The 13,950-nt window shown below is 37.7% G+C and overlaps 1 protein-coding gene across 2 annotated transcripts in view; it reads right to left on the bottom strand.

The window, feature by feature from the left end:
• Window positions 1-13,950, bottom strand: part of ST8SIA6 (ST8 alpha-N-acetyl-neuraminide alpha-2,8-sialyltransferase 6) — a 144,451-nt gene that overhangs the window by 36,439 nt on the left and 94,062 nt on the right. The window contains exons 1-2 of one of the 2 annotated variants that reach the window (XM_032880896.1): window positions 13,343-13,383; window positions 11,421-11,507 (exon numbers count right to left, since the gene is read on the bottom strand). Coding sequence is in view for 1 of the 2 variants with exons in the window: in XM_032880895.1 (XP_032736786.1) it covers window positions 11,421-11,507 (87 nt within the window). In the remaining variant the exon portion in view is untranslated. Of the gene's footprint in view, window positions 1-11,420; window positions 11,508-13,342; window positions 13,384-13,950 lie in introns of those variants that run through there. The other variant, XM_032880895.1, reaches the window with a different exon arrangement.

The raw sequence follows: 13,950 nt of genomic DNA, 5'->3' as shown, positions 1-13,950 counted from the left end.
TCTTCTTCATCAATTCATCAGTTGACGGAGACTTGAGTTGTTTCCATAATTTGGCTATTGTAAAGAACACTGCACTAAACATAGGGTTGTATATACCCTTTGGAATTAGTGTTTTCACATTCTTTGGTGTCATTACTGGATCGTGAGGTAGTTCTATTTTTAACTTTTTGAGGAACCTCTTTACTGTATTCCACAGTGGCTACAATAGGTTGGATTCCCACCAAAGGTGGGAGAGTTCCTTTTTATTTCTCCACATCTTGTTGTGTTTTTCATTTTTGCCATTTTGGCAGGTGTGAGGTGATAGGTCATTGTGGTTTTGATTTGCATTTCCCTGACGGTGAGTGATGTGGAGCATCTTTTCATATGTCTGTGGCCCTCTCCAGCTCTTCTTTGGAGAAACGTCTATCCATGTCTTCAGCCCGTTTTCATTCGGATCATTCATTTTTGGAGGGTGTTGAGTTGTATCAGTTCTTTATATAATTTGGATACTAACCCTTTACTGAATATGTGATTTGCAAATATCTTCTCCCATTCTGTAGGCTGCCTTTTAGTTTTGTTGATTATTTACTTTCCTGTGCACAAGCTTTTTATTTTGTTGAGGTCCCAATAGTTTATTTTTATTTTGTTTCCTTTGCCTCAGGAAACAATATCCAAAAAAAAGTTGTGAAGTTGACAGTTATTAACTGTCAAACAGATTACCGCCTGTGTTCTCCTCTAGGAATTTTATGGTTTCAGGTCTCACAGTTAGGTCTTTAGTCCATTTTCAGTTTATTTTTGTGGGTGGTGTAAGAAAGTAGTTCAGTTCATTCTTTCAGTTTCAGTCACTCATTCTTTCATTCATTCAGTTCATGCATGTAGCTGTCCAGTTTATCCAATACCATTTGTTGAAGAGACTTTTTCCCATGCATATTCTTGTCCCTTTTGTCCAAGATGAACTGACCATATAGTTGTGAATTCATTTCTGGTCTTTCCATCTTGTTCCATTGATGTGTGTATCTATCTTTATACCAGTACCTTACTGTTTTAGTTGCCACAGCTTTGTAGTATACTTTAAAATCTGGGATCATGATATCTCCAGCTTTGTTTTCCTTTTTCAAGATTGTTTTGGCTATTTAGGATCTTTTGTGGTTCCATATAAATTTTAGGATTATTTGTCCTAGTTCTGTGAAAAAATGCTCTTGGTATTTTGATAGGAATTGCACTGAATCTGTAGATTGCTTTGGGTGGTATAAACATTTTAAAAATAGTTGTTCTTCCAATCCATGAACATGGAATATCTTTCCATTTGCTTGTGTCATCTTCAATTTCTTTCATCAGTGTTTTATAGTTTTCAGAGTAGAGGTCTTTTACCTCTTTGGTTAGGTTTATTCCCAGGTGTCTTATTATTTTTAGTGGAACTGTACATGGAACTTCTTAATTTCTCTTTCTATTGCTTATTAGTGTATAGCAATGCAATGGATCTTTATACATTGGTTTTGTATCCTGTGACCTTACTGAATTTGTTTACTAGTTCTAGTAGTTTTTTTGGTAGAGTTTTCAGCATTTTCCATATATAGTATCATGTCATCTGCAAACAGTGAAAGTTTTACCTCTTCCAAATCAGTAAATCTGGATGCCTTGTATTATTTTTTTTAAGTTTTTTTTTTTTTTATCTAGTCATTTGACAGAAAGAGACAAAGTGACAGAAGGAACACAAGCAGGGAGAGTGGGAGAGGGAGAAGCAGGCTTCTTGCTGAGCAAGAAGCTCCAATGCAGGGCTCGATCCCAGGCCCCTGGGATCACAACCCAACCTGAAGGCAGATGCTTAATGACTGAGCCACCCAGGTGCCCCACGTTTTATTTCTTTTTGTTGTCTGATTGCTGCAGCTAGAGCTTCTAGTACTATGTTGAATAAAAATGGTGAGAGTGAACATCCTTGTCTTGTTCCTGACCTTGGAGGAAAGCTCTCAGTTTTTTACCACCAAGTATGATGTCTTCTGTGGGTTTTTCATACATGGCCTTTATTATGTTGAGGCATATTCTCTCTAAACCTACTTTGTTGAGGCCTTTTTTTTTAAATCATGAATGGATGTAGTACTTTGTCACATGCTTTTCTTCATCTATTTAAGTGATCATATGGTTTTTATACTTTCTCTTATTGATGTATGTATCATATCACATTAATTGATTTGCAAATATTGAACCACCCTTGTAACCCAGGGATAAATCCCACTTGATTGTGATGAATGATCTTTTTTTTCAAATGTATTGTTGGATTTGGTTTGCTAGCATTTTGTTGATTTTTGCATCTGTGTTCCTCAGAGATATTGGCCTATGGTTCTCTCTCTCTCTTGCTTTCAGTGTTTTTAACTGATTTTGGTATCAGGGTAATGCTGGCCTCATAGAGTGAATTTGGAAGTTTTCCTTACTCTTCTATTTTTTAGAATACTTTAAGAAGAATAGGTATTAACTCTTCTTTAAATGTTTAGTAGAATTCACCTGTGAAGCTATCTGGACTTTTATTTATCAGACTTTTTTGATTACTGATTCAATTTCATTGTTGGTAATTGGTCTGTTCAAATATTCTATTTCTTCTGATTCCATTTTGGGAGGTTATATGTTTCTAGAAATGTATCCAATTATTCTAGATTGTCTAATTTGTTGGCATATAATTTTTCATAAATTCTTACAATTCTTTGTATTTTTGTGGTGTGGTAGTTATTTCTCTTCTTTCGTTTCTGATTTTGTCTATTTGATTCCTCTTTCTTTTTGTTTGTTTATTTTATGAGTCTGGCCAAAAGTTTATCAGTTTTGTTGATCTTTTCAAAGAACCAGCTCCTGGTTTTTTTTATCTGTTCTACTGTGTGTGTGGTTTTTTGTTTGTTCATTTGTTTTAGTTTCTACTTCATGTATTTCTGCTTTATTTTTATTATTTCCTTCCTTTTTCTACTGCCTTTGGGTTTTGTTTGTTGTTCCTTTTCTAACTCCTTTAGGTGTAAGGTTAGATTGTTTGAGATTTCTCTTGCTTCTTAAAGTAGGTCTGTAGTGCTATAAGCTTCCCTCTTAGAGCAGTTTTTGCTGCATCCCAAAGATTTTGGACTGTTGTGTTTTCATTTTCATTTGTGTCCATGTGTTTTTTATTTCCTTTTTGATTTCTTGGTTGACCCATTCATTATTTAGTAGCACGTTACTTAGCCTCTATATATATGTTCTCTTTCCAGATTTAATCTTGGTTGATTTCTAGTTTCATAGCAGTGTGCTCAGGAAAGATGTACATTGTGACTTCAATCTTTTTTGAAATTGATGAGGTTTGTTTTGTGGCCTAATATGTGATCTTTTCTGCAGAATGTTCCATGTGCACTTGAAAAGAATGTATATCTACTGTTTTAGGGTGGCATCTTCTGTATATATCTGTTAAACCCATCTGGTCCAGTATGTCTTTTAAAGCCACTGTTTCCTTGTTCATTTTGTTTGGATTATCTGTCCATTGATGTAAGTGGGGTGTTAAAGTCCCCTACTATTATTGTATTACTATCAATTACTTCCTCTATGTTTGTTACTACCTGTTTTAAGCATTTGTGTGCTCCCATGTTGGGTTCATACATATTTACAACTGTTATATCTTCTTTTTGGATTGTCCCCTTAATGATTATATAGTGTCCTTCTTTGTCTTTTGTTACAGTCTTTGTTTTAAAATCATTTTATCTGATGTAAGTATTGGTAACCTGGCTTTCTTTTCAAATCCATTTGTATGATATATGCTTCCCCATCCCTTCACTTTCAATGTGCCTGTGTCTTTAGGTCTGAAATGAGTCTCTTGTAGGCAGCATTATAGATAGGTCTTGTTTTCCTATTTCATTATCCTTTGTCCTTTGATAGGAGTGTTTAGTCCACATATATTCAAAGTAAGTACTGATAGGTATGTATTTATTGCCATTTTGTTACTTGCTTTATGGTTGGCTTTCTTTAGTGATATACTTGGATCCCATTCTCTTTATTTTTTGTATATCTCTTACTCATTTTTTTCCATTCTAATTTATTTTATTTCTTTTCAGTGTTCGAAAATTCATTGTTTATGCACCACACCCAGTGCTCCATGCAATATGTGCCCTCCATAATACCCGCCACCAGGCTCACCCAACCCCTCACCACCCCCCCACCCCCGAAACCTCAGTTTGTTTCTCAGAGTCCACAGTCTCTCATGGTTTGTCTCCCCCTCTGATTTCCCCCATCTCACTTCTCCTCTCCATCTCCCAAAGTCCTCCATGTTATTCCTTATGCTCTACAAGTAAGTGAAATCATAAGATAATTGACTCTCTCTGCTTGACTTATTTCACTCAGCATAATCTCTTCCAGTCCCATACACATTGATATAAAAGTTGGGTATTCATCCTTTCTGATGGAGGCATAATACTCCATTGTATATATGGACCGTATCTTCTTTATCCATTCATCCATTGAAGGGCATCTTGGTTCTTTCCACAGTATGGCAACTGTGACCATTGCTGCTATGAACATTGGGGTACAGGTGGCCCTTCTTTTCACTACATCTGCAACATTACCCTGATCCCCAAACCAGGCAAAGACCCCACCAAAAAGGAGAATTTCAGACCAATATCCCTGATGAATATGGATGCTAAGATTCTTAACAAGATCCTAGCTAATAGGATCCAACAGTACATTAAAAAGATTATCCACCATGACCAGATGGGATTTATCCATGGGATGCAAGGGTGGTTCAACATTCGCAAATAAGTCAATGTGACAGAAAAAATCAATAAGAGAAGAGAGAAGAACCACATGGTCTTCTCAATTGATGCAGAAAAAGAATTTGACAAGATACAGCATCCGTTCCTGATTAAAATGATTCAAAGTATAGGGATAGAGGGAACATTCCTCAACTTCATAAAATCTATCTATGAAAAACCCACAGCAAATATCATTCTCAGTGGGGAAAAGCTGACAGACTTCCCTTGGAGATCAGGAACACAACAAGGATGCCTTCTCTCACCACTGTTGTTCAACATAGTACTAGAAGTCCTAGCAACAGCAATCAGACAACAAAAAGAAATAAAAAGTATTCAAATTGGCAATGAAGAAGTCAAACCCTCTTTCTTTGCAGATGACATGATACTTTATATGGAAAACCCAAAAGACTCCACCCCCAAACTACTAGAACTCATACAACAATTCAGTAATGTGGCAGGACACAAAATCAATGTATGGAAATCAATTGCTTTCTTATACACTAACAATGAAAATATAGAAAGGGAAATTAGAGAATTGATTCCATTTACTATAGCATCAAGAACCATAAGATACCTGGGAATAAACCTAACCCAAGAGGTAAAGAATCTGTACTCAAGGAACTACAGAGCACTCATGAAAGAAATTGAAGAAGACACAAAAAGATGGAAGACCATTACATGCTCATGGATCAGAAGAATAAACATTGTTAAAATGTCTATACTGCCTAGAGCAATCTATACTTTCAATGCCATTCTGATCAAAATTCCACCAGCATTTCTCAAAGAGCTGGAACAGACAATCCTAAAATTTGTATGGAACCAGAAGAGACCCCAAATTGCTATGGTAATGTTGAAAAAGAAAAACAAAACTGGGGACATCATGTTTCCTGATTTCAAGCTTTACTACAAAGCGGTGATCACCAAGACAGCATGGTATTGGCATAAAAACAGACACATAGACCAGTGGAACAGAGTAGAGAGTTCAGATATGGACCCACAACTTTATGGTCAAATAATCTTCAACAAAGCAGGAAAAAGTATACAGTGGAAAAAAGACAATCTCTTCAATAAATGGTGCTGGGAAAATTGGACAGCTACATGTAGAAGAATGAAACTCGACCATTCTCTCACACTATACACAAAGATAAACTCAAAATGGATGAAAGGCCCCAATGTGAGGCAGGAATCTATCAAAATCCTAGAGGAGAACATAGACAGTAACCTCTTCAACATTCACCACAGCAACTTCTTTCAAGATATGTCTCCAAAGGCAAAGGAAACAAAAGTGAAAATGAACTTTGGGGACTTCATCAAGATCAAAAACTTTTGCACAGCAAAGGAAACAGTCAACAAAACAAAGAGGCAACACACGGAATGGGAGAAGATATTCACAAATGACACTACAGACAAAGGGCTGATATCTTACTCATTTTTGATTTCTGATTACCATTTGGTTTATATATAACATGTTCTGTACATAGCAGTCTATATCTATATTAAGCTGAAGGTCACTTATGTTTGAACTGATCACTTACTTGTCTCTCCCCACACTAGGTATGTAGTGTCATACTTCACATCTTTTTATTGTGTGAGTCCCCTGACTGATAGTTATAGATATAGTTCTTCTTACTGCTTTTATGCTTCCTACTTCCCTTACTCTTGCTTGTGTTCTTTCCTTTTCAAAGAGTCCCTTTTACCATTTCTTGTAAGGTTAGTTTAATGTCCTGAATTCTTTTAACTCTGTTTCTTTGGGAAACTCTATCTCTCCCTCTATTCTGAGTGATAGTTTTGCTGGATAGAATATTCTTGGCTGCAGATTTTTTCCTGTTAGCACTTTGAATACATCATGGCACTCCTTTCCATATAGGGTCATAGTTCTTACAGAAGCCAGCTCTATGCTACACTCACTTTTCTTCTTCAGGAGAGTCTAATTTCTCTTAACATTTATAGTAATGTCTTCTACATCTGTCCATCCCAGTGTCTGCTCGAACACAGCCTGCTCACTGTGGGCTTATTTTTCTCAAATGCAATTTCCCTCTGAAGTCTGTCTGCTTTTCACTAGCACTACTATCATCCCAATCAAACAGACTCAAAATCTCATATTTTCTTCAATTCTGTTTTTCTTCTTCCATTTGAAACCTAGGAATCAATAAGCAACCAAGCCCTGCCAATTCTCCTATGTCTACTGCATCGATTTATTGGGTTCCCTCTTTGTGACGGGCACTGGAGATACAAAGATAAGTAAGACACACCATGCAGCCACAGAGCTCACAATCGAGGGTCCCTTCCTTGATATTTTTATAGCGATCACTGATGTTCTAGTTGTTCGTCATTTTATAGTACCTTTCTACAGTCAGCCCTTGACTGCTCTGTCTTTCTTCAGTCTAATCACTCCCTTCTAAGACTCCAATCCACATACCATTTTTCTGACCAGATACATTCCCTAAAATAATAAATTCATCATGTAATACACTTGAGGGGAATATCTCCCAGGGTTCTGGTATCTACAGGAAATCTGTGGACTCTAGTCAGATCATCAGAACTCTGTGTGTCTCAGGCTCACCCCTATCTACCCGCAGGTCTTCCCTTTAACCCAAGTACCCTTCAGTACATGTTTCCTGCTCCAGTGAAGCTGGTCCTGAAACTGACTGACTGGGCCCCATCACCCCTTCCTTTCTACTCATCCTCCAAGTCACAGTTCAGATCCTATCTCTTTCCACAAAACGTTTCAAGAAGTTTTATTTCCCACCCTGACCGTGCATTGATATATTACAGTATTTGTATAAATCACTTATTTGGACACTAAATTATAAGTATTCATAGTTTTATTTTTTGTCTTTCCAAACTGACTACAATTTCTTTGAGGTTTGTAAGAAAACCTTGTATTTTTCTTGTGTACTTCAAGGCGTCCATTCATTTGAAATATATTCATTGAGGTTCTACTTTTGTGCCCTGCACTATACCAGACTGAGGGGTTCTACTGTGCTTTAACATAGTAAAACCATAAACAGATATTTGTTGATAAACAAAATTCAACTTCCTGCTAGCAAGTGGTATTTATTTAAGGAAAATAACTCTTAAAAGCGGTTTTATTTTTAGATCATGTGGCCAAAGGAGTTCCTATAATTTCCCAATAGCCCCTCAGCGTCAACTGTGGGGAGTTTCAACAATCAGGCCAGGGATGGATTTAGAATATACTCACTTGCTCATTTTCAGCAGAATTTAATGCATCTTTTGTAATTCCTGTTAAAAGGATATGATCACCTTTTAAGGGGTCACATTTTGCTCTTCTTCAACTTGGTATAAAGTGCTCACATAAAGAAAATGGAGAATTTGCCATCTTTAATAATAGGAGATGTTTCTACACTACCAGTTTTATAAATAAGCCAGAAACTGCCCAGATTTAGCCAGCTGTATTAGTAAAAATTTAGGGAAGTAGGGAGTTTATTATTATTTAATTGCACAGACTTCTGTTGAGGGTGTACACCATTTAGTTCACAAATATGCCCATAAAAAGAACATTCTAATATAATAAATATTCAAGTCAATAAATAAATGTCACCATGACTGTTCTCTTCCATGACAACAAACAATAAGTGTTATAGTCCCAGATATTTACTGAAATTGGCCCTGGAGGGATAGATAGGCCATGGTAATCATCGTGGTTACTGATGTATTTTTTATACTGAGATGGTACTAAGGAGAAAATGGCTATTCTCTCTGCATATCATCCATCTCTATGGCTTTTAAAAATTTTTTTATTTTTCTCAGTGTTCCAAGATTCATTATTTATGCACCACACTCAGTACTCCATGCAGTACGTGCCCTCCTTAATACCAACCACCAGGGTCACTCAACCTCCCACGCCCTTCCCCTCCAAAACCCTCAATTTGTTTCTCAGAGTCCACAGTCTCTCATGGTATGTCTCCCCCTCCGATTTCTCCCAATTCACTTTTCCTTTCCTTCTATGCAGCATAATTTGCAGCATTGACTCTCAAGCAGCTTTGGATTTGTGATTTTTATCACAAAAAGAAAGGAAAAAAATGGAAAAAAGGAAAGAAAAAACCTTAAAGAGTTTTGTATTTTTTTTTTAATTGAACCAGACGCTGTGTGAACATTTGCAGAGATCAGGTAAGGCTGAGAAGGAGGTTACCTTCTTCAAGAGAGGATCTGCTTTTGCTTCTATCAGACATCTGGGCTTATGGTGGATCTGAATCCAATTGAGGATGGAAATGATTCAAATCTGCGCTTTACTCATTTAGAGAACTCATCTTTTCTAGGGATTGCTGGAAGCTCTGCTCAGCCTCTCGCCTATCAGGCCATGCTTTTGCATTCAGCAAGTTTCTTGTGAGAAAAGGCACCCTCAAATGCAGGGCTCACCCCCCTTGGCTTCCTTCTTCTTCTGGATTTTAATCCTGAAAATTCTCCCTGCCTTGGTAGTTTGCCAGTGCCCCCAAACAGTACACTTTGCTTAGTAGATTTTGCTTACTTAGTATACTTTGTTTTCCTTGTATTATTTGCAGGAGGTCTGAGCTAAGGCGATTTCACAGCCGGAAGGAGAAGATCCTTTAACCCTACTCCAGTGATTGGCGTCACAACACATTACGCTTTCTAGCTGATTATCTTGGACTAGTCTTTAGTAGCTCAATACTTCAGTATCTCCCTCTTCCTCTTTTTCTCTCTTCTGCACATGTAGAAAAGCCTCTCTAAACCAGACTCTTTGGCCACTTGTTGACCCTGGGATCATTTAAGTTACAACTGCCTATGCAACTTTCTACTCAGTCTCCCGGTCACAGGGATCTCTCAAGTCTAGTCATGAGTGGGACTGTGTCTTAGTCCATCTGAGCTGCCATAACAGAACAGTATTGACCGGGAGCGCTATAAACAACAGTTTATTTTCTGCAGGCTGGGAAGCCCAAGATCAAGGTGCCGACTGATTAGGTGTCTGGTGAGAGCCTGCTTTCTGGAGCTTAGATGGCACTCTCTTGCTGTGTCCTTACATAGTGGAAGGGGCACGAGGGGAGTCTGGGATCTCTTACAAGGTTATCAGTCTCATTCATGAGGGCTCAGCCCTCATAACATACTCACCTCTCAAAGTCTCCACCTCTGAACACCAGCCCATTGGAAATTAGGTTTTGAATTTATGACTTCTGAGGGAAAACATTACATCTATGTCAGACTATGTACATAAAATATCCTGGAAATTAAATACAAAAGAATCCCTTTTCTTGCTCCTCACCCTAAAAGGTCAGTTAGGAAAGATGCCTAATAGTATCCTATAGGGAGTTAACATATCCATGAGTCTACTTGACAGAGGGAAAATTCTCACTGTGAACTCTAACACAGTCAGGAGGTTCCTCTTTCACTCACTGGGATCCAGACCAAACCCCTCTCAAACTGGCAGCAGAATTAAAAGGCAGCTGGTCCCATGACCAGAGCATAAAGTGACTGAAAGTGGGACAGGCAGAGCCACAGCAGCACAGTGTAAATCAGAGCTCCTTCCCATAGGAAAGAAACACAAGGAGCAGATTCTTCTTAGATACTCTCCCGGGATAGCAGGCTCTTTAAGAAGGTCTTCAAATGAAACAAGATGGGATTGGGAGGGAGACAAACCATAAGTGACTCAATCTCACAAAACAAACTATGGGTTGCTAGGGGGAGGGGGGGTGGGGGGGGGGGGTGGGGATATGGACATTGGGGAGGGCATGTGCTATGGTGAGTGCTGTGAAGTGTGTAAACCTGGCGATTCACAGACCTGTACCCCTGGGGATAAAAATACATTATATGTTTATAAAAAATAAAAAATTTAAAAAAAATAAATAAATAAAAAATAAAATCTGAAAAAAAAGAAGGTCTTCAAAAGACTTAAGGCTTAAGGTCTGAAAATCTGAACCAGTAAAGATAAAAACATATTTCTGGACTGTAACATCATAAAATAACTCGGCACTGGACAAAACCTGTGTTGCATGCCTAGCAAAGAATGAGAACACGGGCCAAGAGAAGCAGAGCAGCGTAGACCACGCAAGCGCAGAGACAAGCACACGGTGTGTCCCACTGTACTATATGACTGGGAGTAAGGGGTCCCTGAAAAGTTTCCATGCACCCCTGTAGCACAGTGTTGGGACACAATTTCTTTCTGTCCAGGTGGGCCCCATATTATGCAAGGACAGGACAGCTCTATAATCATTAACTCATAACCTGGGCTTGTCAGGCTGGTGACTCCCCCCAGATTATTAGCTGTAGCCAACTCCCACGCTTGAATGTGGCTGCTGTTTAAAAGCCAACAAGGAACACCGGGAGGGAAAACACAGGAAGGAACAGTTTTTGTTCAGAAGCAATGGGATCTTGGATGACATTTTCTCTCTATGTTTTCCAAACAGTCCCAAACTCAATCATATTTTATTTACAAAATTAATAAACAACAAATACAAATGGTATAAAGAAGCAATGTCCTCTAAAATTTCCTTTTTCAACTTAAGATTTTTGTAATGAATCCCAATAGCTGAATTAAATTTCTATATAAGAGATGGGGATGGAGTGCCATGTGCTTCAGGAGGGGGTCTGAGGATAAAATCGATCTGATTGTGAACTGGCCCCTTCTATTTTCCTTCAAACAACATGTTATTTCCCATGCAAAGCCCAAATACACAAGACATCTTTAAATCTCATAATACTTATGAAAAAATTCTTTACCTAAAATTCTCATATTCTTCTTCTCGTCGTTTCCATGGACAGCTCTGTATATTTCTGATAATCTGAAGATAGTCACTCTCTAAATACCTAAAAGTGAAATGTCAGCAAAATTAGAAAACAGAGATCCCATATATTGCTAAACACACATGTAAGTGTCCTAAAGGGCATTTTGACAATCTGCTCATTTTAGCTCTCTAAATCTTTTGTGAAATAAGGTAATGTAGAAATAAGTTAATATCATACCCATTTATGTTCCTCTAGGAACATAAATTTGGAAAGAATTATTATGTTGCTTTAGAAACATGTGATTTGCACATATCATAAGTCAAGTCTAGTATTACAAATAAACCATGACAGCACCTCAATTTCCATTCATATCTTATAACCATTTCATTTCGCTATAACTCACTGACAAATATATTTTATAGATGTTTACCATAAATATATAGTTTATTATTTTGTATACTCTAAGTTGATTGATTTATGTTGGGAAATACAGATAAAATTTCTCTAAAATAATCATCTTAAATTTTAATTCTGAATAGTACACTAAAAAAAAACAGATTAAGCTCAGTTAAGAGAGATGTATATATAGTGGCATAAAAAATTCTATAGGCTCAGCAATACAGTTTCATAGGATCGCAGTCCCCAGTAAATCTCCTTCTACCTGAAATTTCATTAGTAAGTATTAATTCCTTTAATCATAGAAAAGCCGTTAGTCTTGGAGGGTTATCATTTTAATACAAATGTTGAGGCCCGTGGATGGCTGAGTTGGTTAAGCATCTGCCTGCCTTCAGCTCAGGTCATGATCCCAGGGTCCTGGGACTGAGTCCTACATAGGGCTCCCTGCTCAGTGGGGTGTCTGCTTTTCCCTCCTCCGCTGCTCCTCACCCCCAAAGTTTGTGATTTGATCTCTCTCAGATACATAAAATAGTTTTTAAAAATTTTAAAAATAATAAGAAATAAACTGAAATACAAGGACCCTTTGTGTGGGGAAAAAAAACCCTTAAATTTTCTTTAAATTAATATCTGAGTCATTAGTTGTCTACCACTTGAGATGAAGGCTCTGCATTACAGATGCAATATGTCTGGTGGGTGGAGAAGGGAGAGGGCCATGAAAAATCCTGTCAGAAACCACTCCCCACCCCTAGGGGCACCTGGGTGGTTCAGTGGGTTAAGCCTCTGCCTTTGGCTTAGGCCATGATCTCAGGGTCCTGGGATCAAGCCCCGCATCAGGCTTCTGCTCAGAGGGGAGCCTGCTTCCCCCTCTCTCTCTGCCTGCATCTGCCTACTTATGATCTCCCTCTCTGTCAAATAAATAAATAAAATCTTAAAAAAGAAAAGAAAAGAAGCCACTCCCCCGTCTCCATCCAGCAAAATGCAGGGCCTCCAAACCTTCACTCTGGAAGAGGTATTTGTTATAGGTGGGCAAGGTCATCAATCAAGCAACTCCTCTCCCTCTGAAGCTTACCTTTCTTTTGGGTATCTCTGTCTTTAATGATGCTGCCAAAAATAAAAAAAATACATATATTTTTTCCCTTGGCTGGTGTTGGCCCGGCTAAGAAAATCTGAAAATCTTGAAAGACTGTTTTTTAATAAAGGAGAAGCAAGCAAAAAAAAATCACAGGAGAAGCTAAAAATAGTTTTACTCATATACAGGCTTCCAACCTTAACAGATTTACCTCATTCCCATGGGTCCTGAGACTTGTCTTAGCATGCCAGGGAGCCTGAGAGATCTATATATTCTATCCCCAAAGCTTTGTCTAAATGTGACACTTCCTAGCTGGAGTAAATATTACCTGTCTCCAGTAGGAGAAACCCAGAGACTCTATAAGACAGTGTTAAGCTCAGGGAAAAAAGAATAAAAAAGAAAGAAAGAAAGAAAGAAAGAAAGAAAAAGAAATACACATTCAGAAAGCTACCTAAGGCTCTCTCAATTTCTGCTCTTCAGCAGAATTATGACATGGTGCCTGTGCTCTCCTATCTGTAGAGTCTTATCTCCACCATGGCATGGTTTTTAGTCATTTCATCATATTTAAAACAGGATACTCTGTGTACCACAGTCTATCGGGCAAAGTAACAAAAGAATTGCTACCTCACAAAGCTCAATGAAAAAGAGATCGAAAAAAGAGAAGCCAAATACAAATTCTTCTCATTAAATCAATGAGAATTGTAACAGTATTTGAAGTCTTCAGGATAAAACACAACATAAAAAGTACAGTAAGTATGAAATTACTATCATCTCCCAAAAACAAAATGTGTCAGAGTTTGAAGTTTTCTTTAAATGCCACTTACTAGGCAGAAAAGGATTAAATTTCTCATGATATATAGCTAAGATAGATTAGTACAGAAAGAGAAGTAGAGACAGAGAAGTAGAAACTTTTGAAAATGAGACATGAAAGAAGAGATTGAGTGTAAAAGTTACAATCACAAAGCTGTGAGACAATCCTGAATGCCCTAATATATGAAAAAATTTGAACATAGAAAGAAAAGACTTTTTCAGAAAATTATGGTAGCAAATTTTCCAAAT

This window comes from Lontra canadensis, unplaced genomic scaffold (assembly GCF_010015895.1).
Source record: "Lontra canadensis isolate GAN:19392208 unplaced genomic scaffold, GSC_riverotter_1.0 scaffold72, whole genome shotgun sequence".
Taxonomy (NCBI): Eukaryota; Metazoa; Chordata; class Mammalia; order Carnivora; family Mustelidae; genus Lontra; species Lontra canadensis.
Note: the sequence above shows the minus strand (reverse complement) of the source record. Positions and strands in the feature narration are given on the sequence as shown.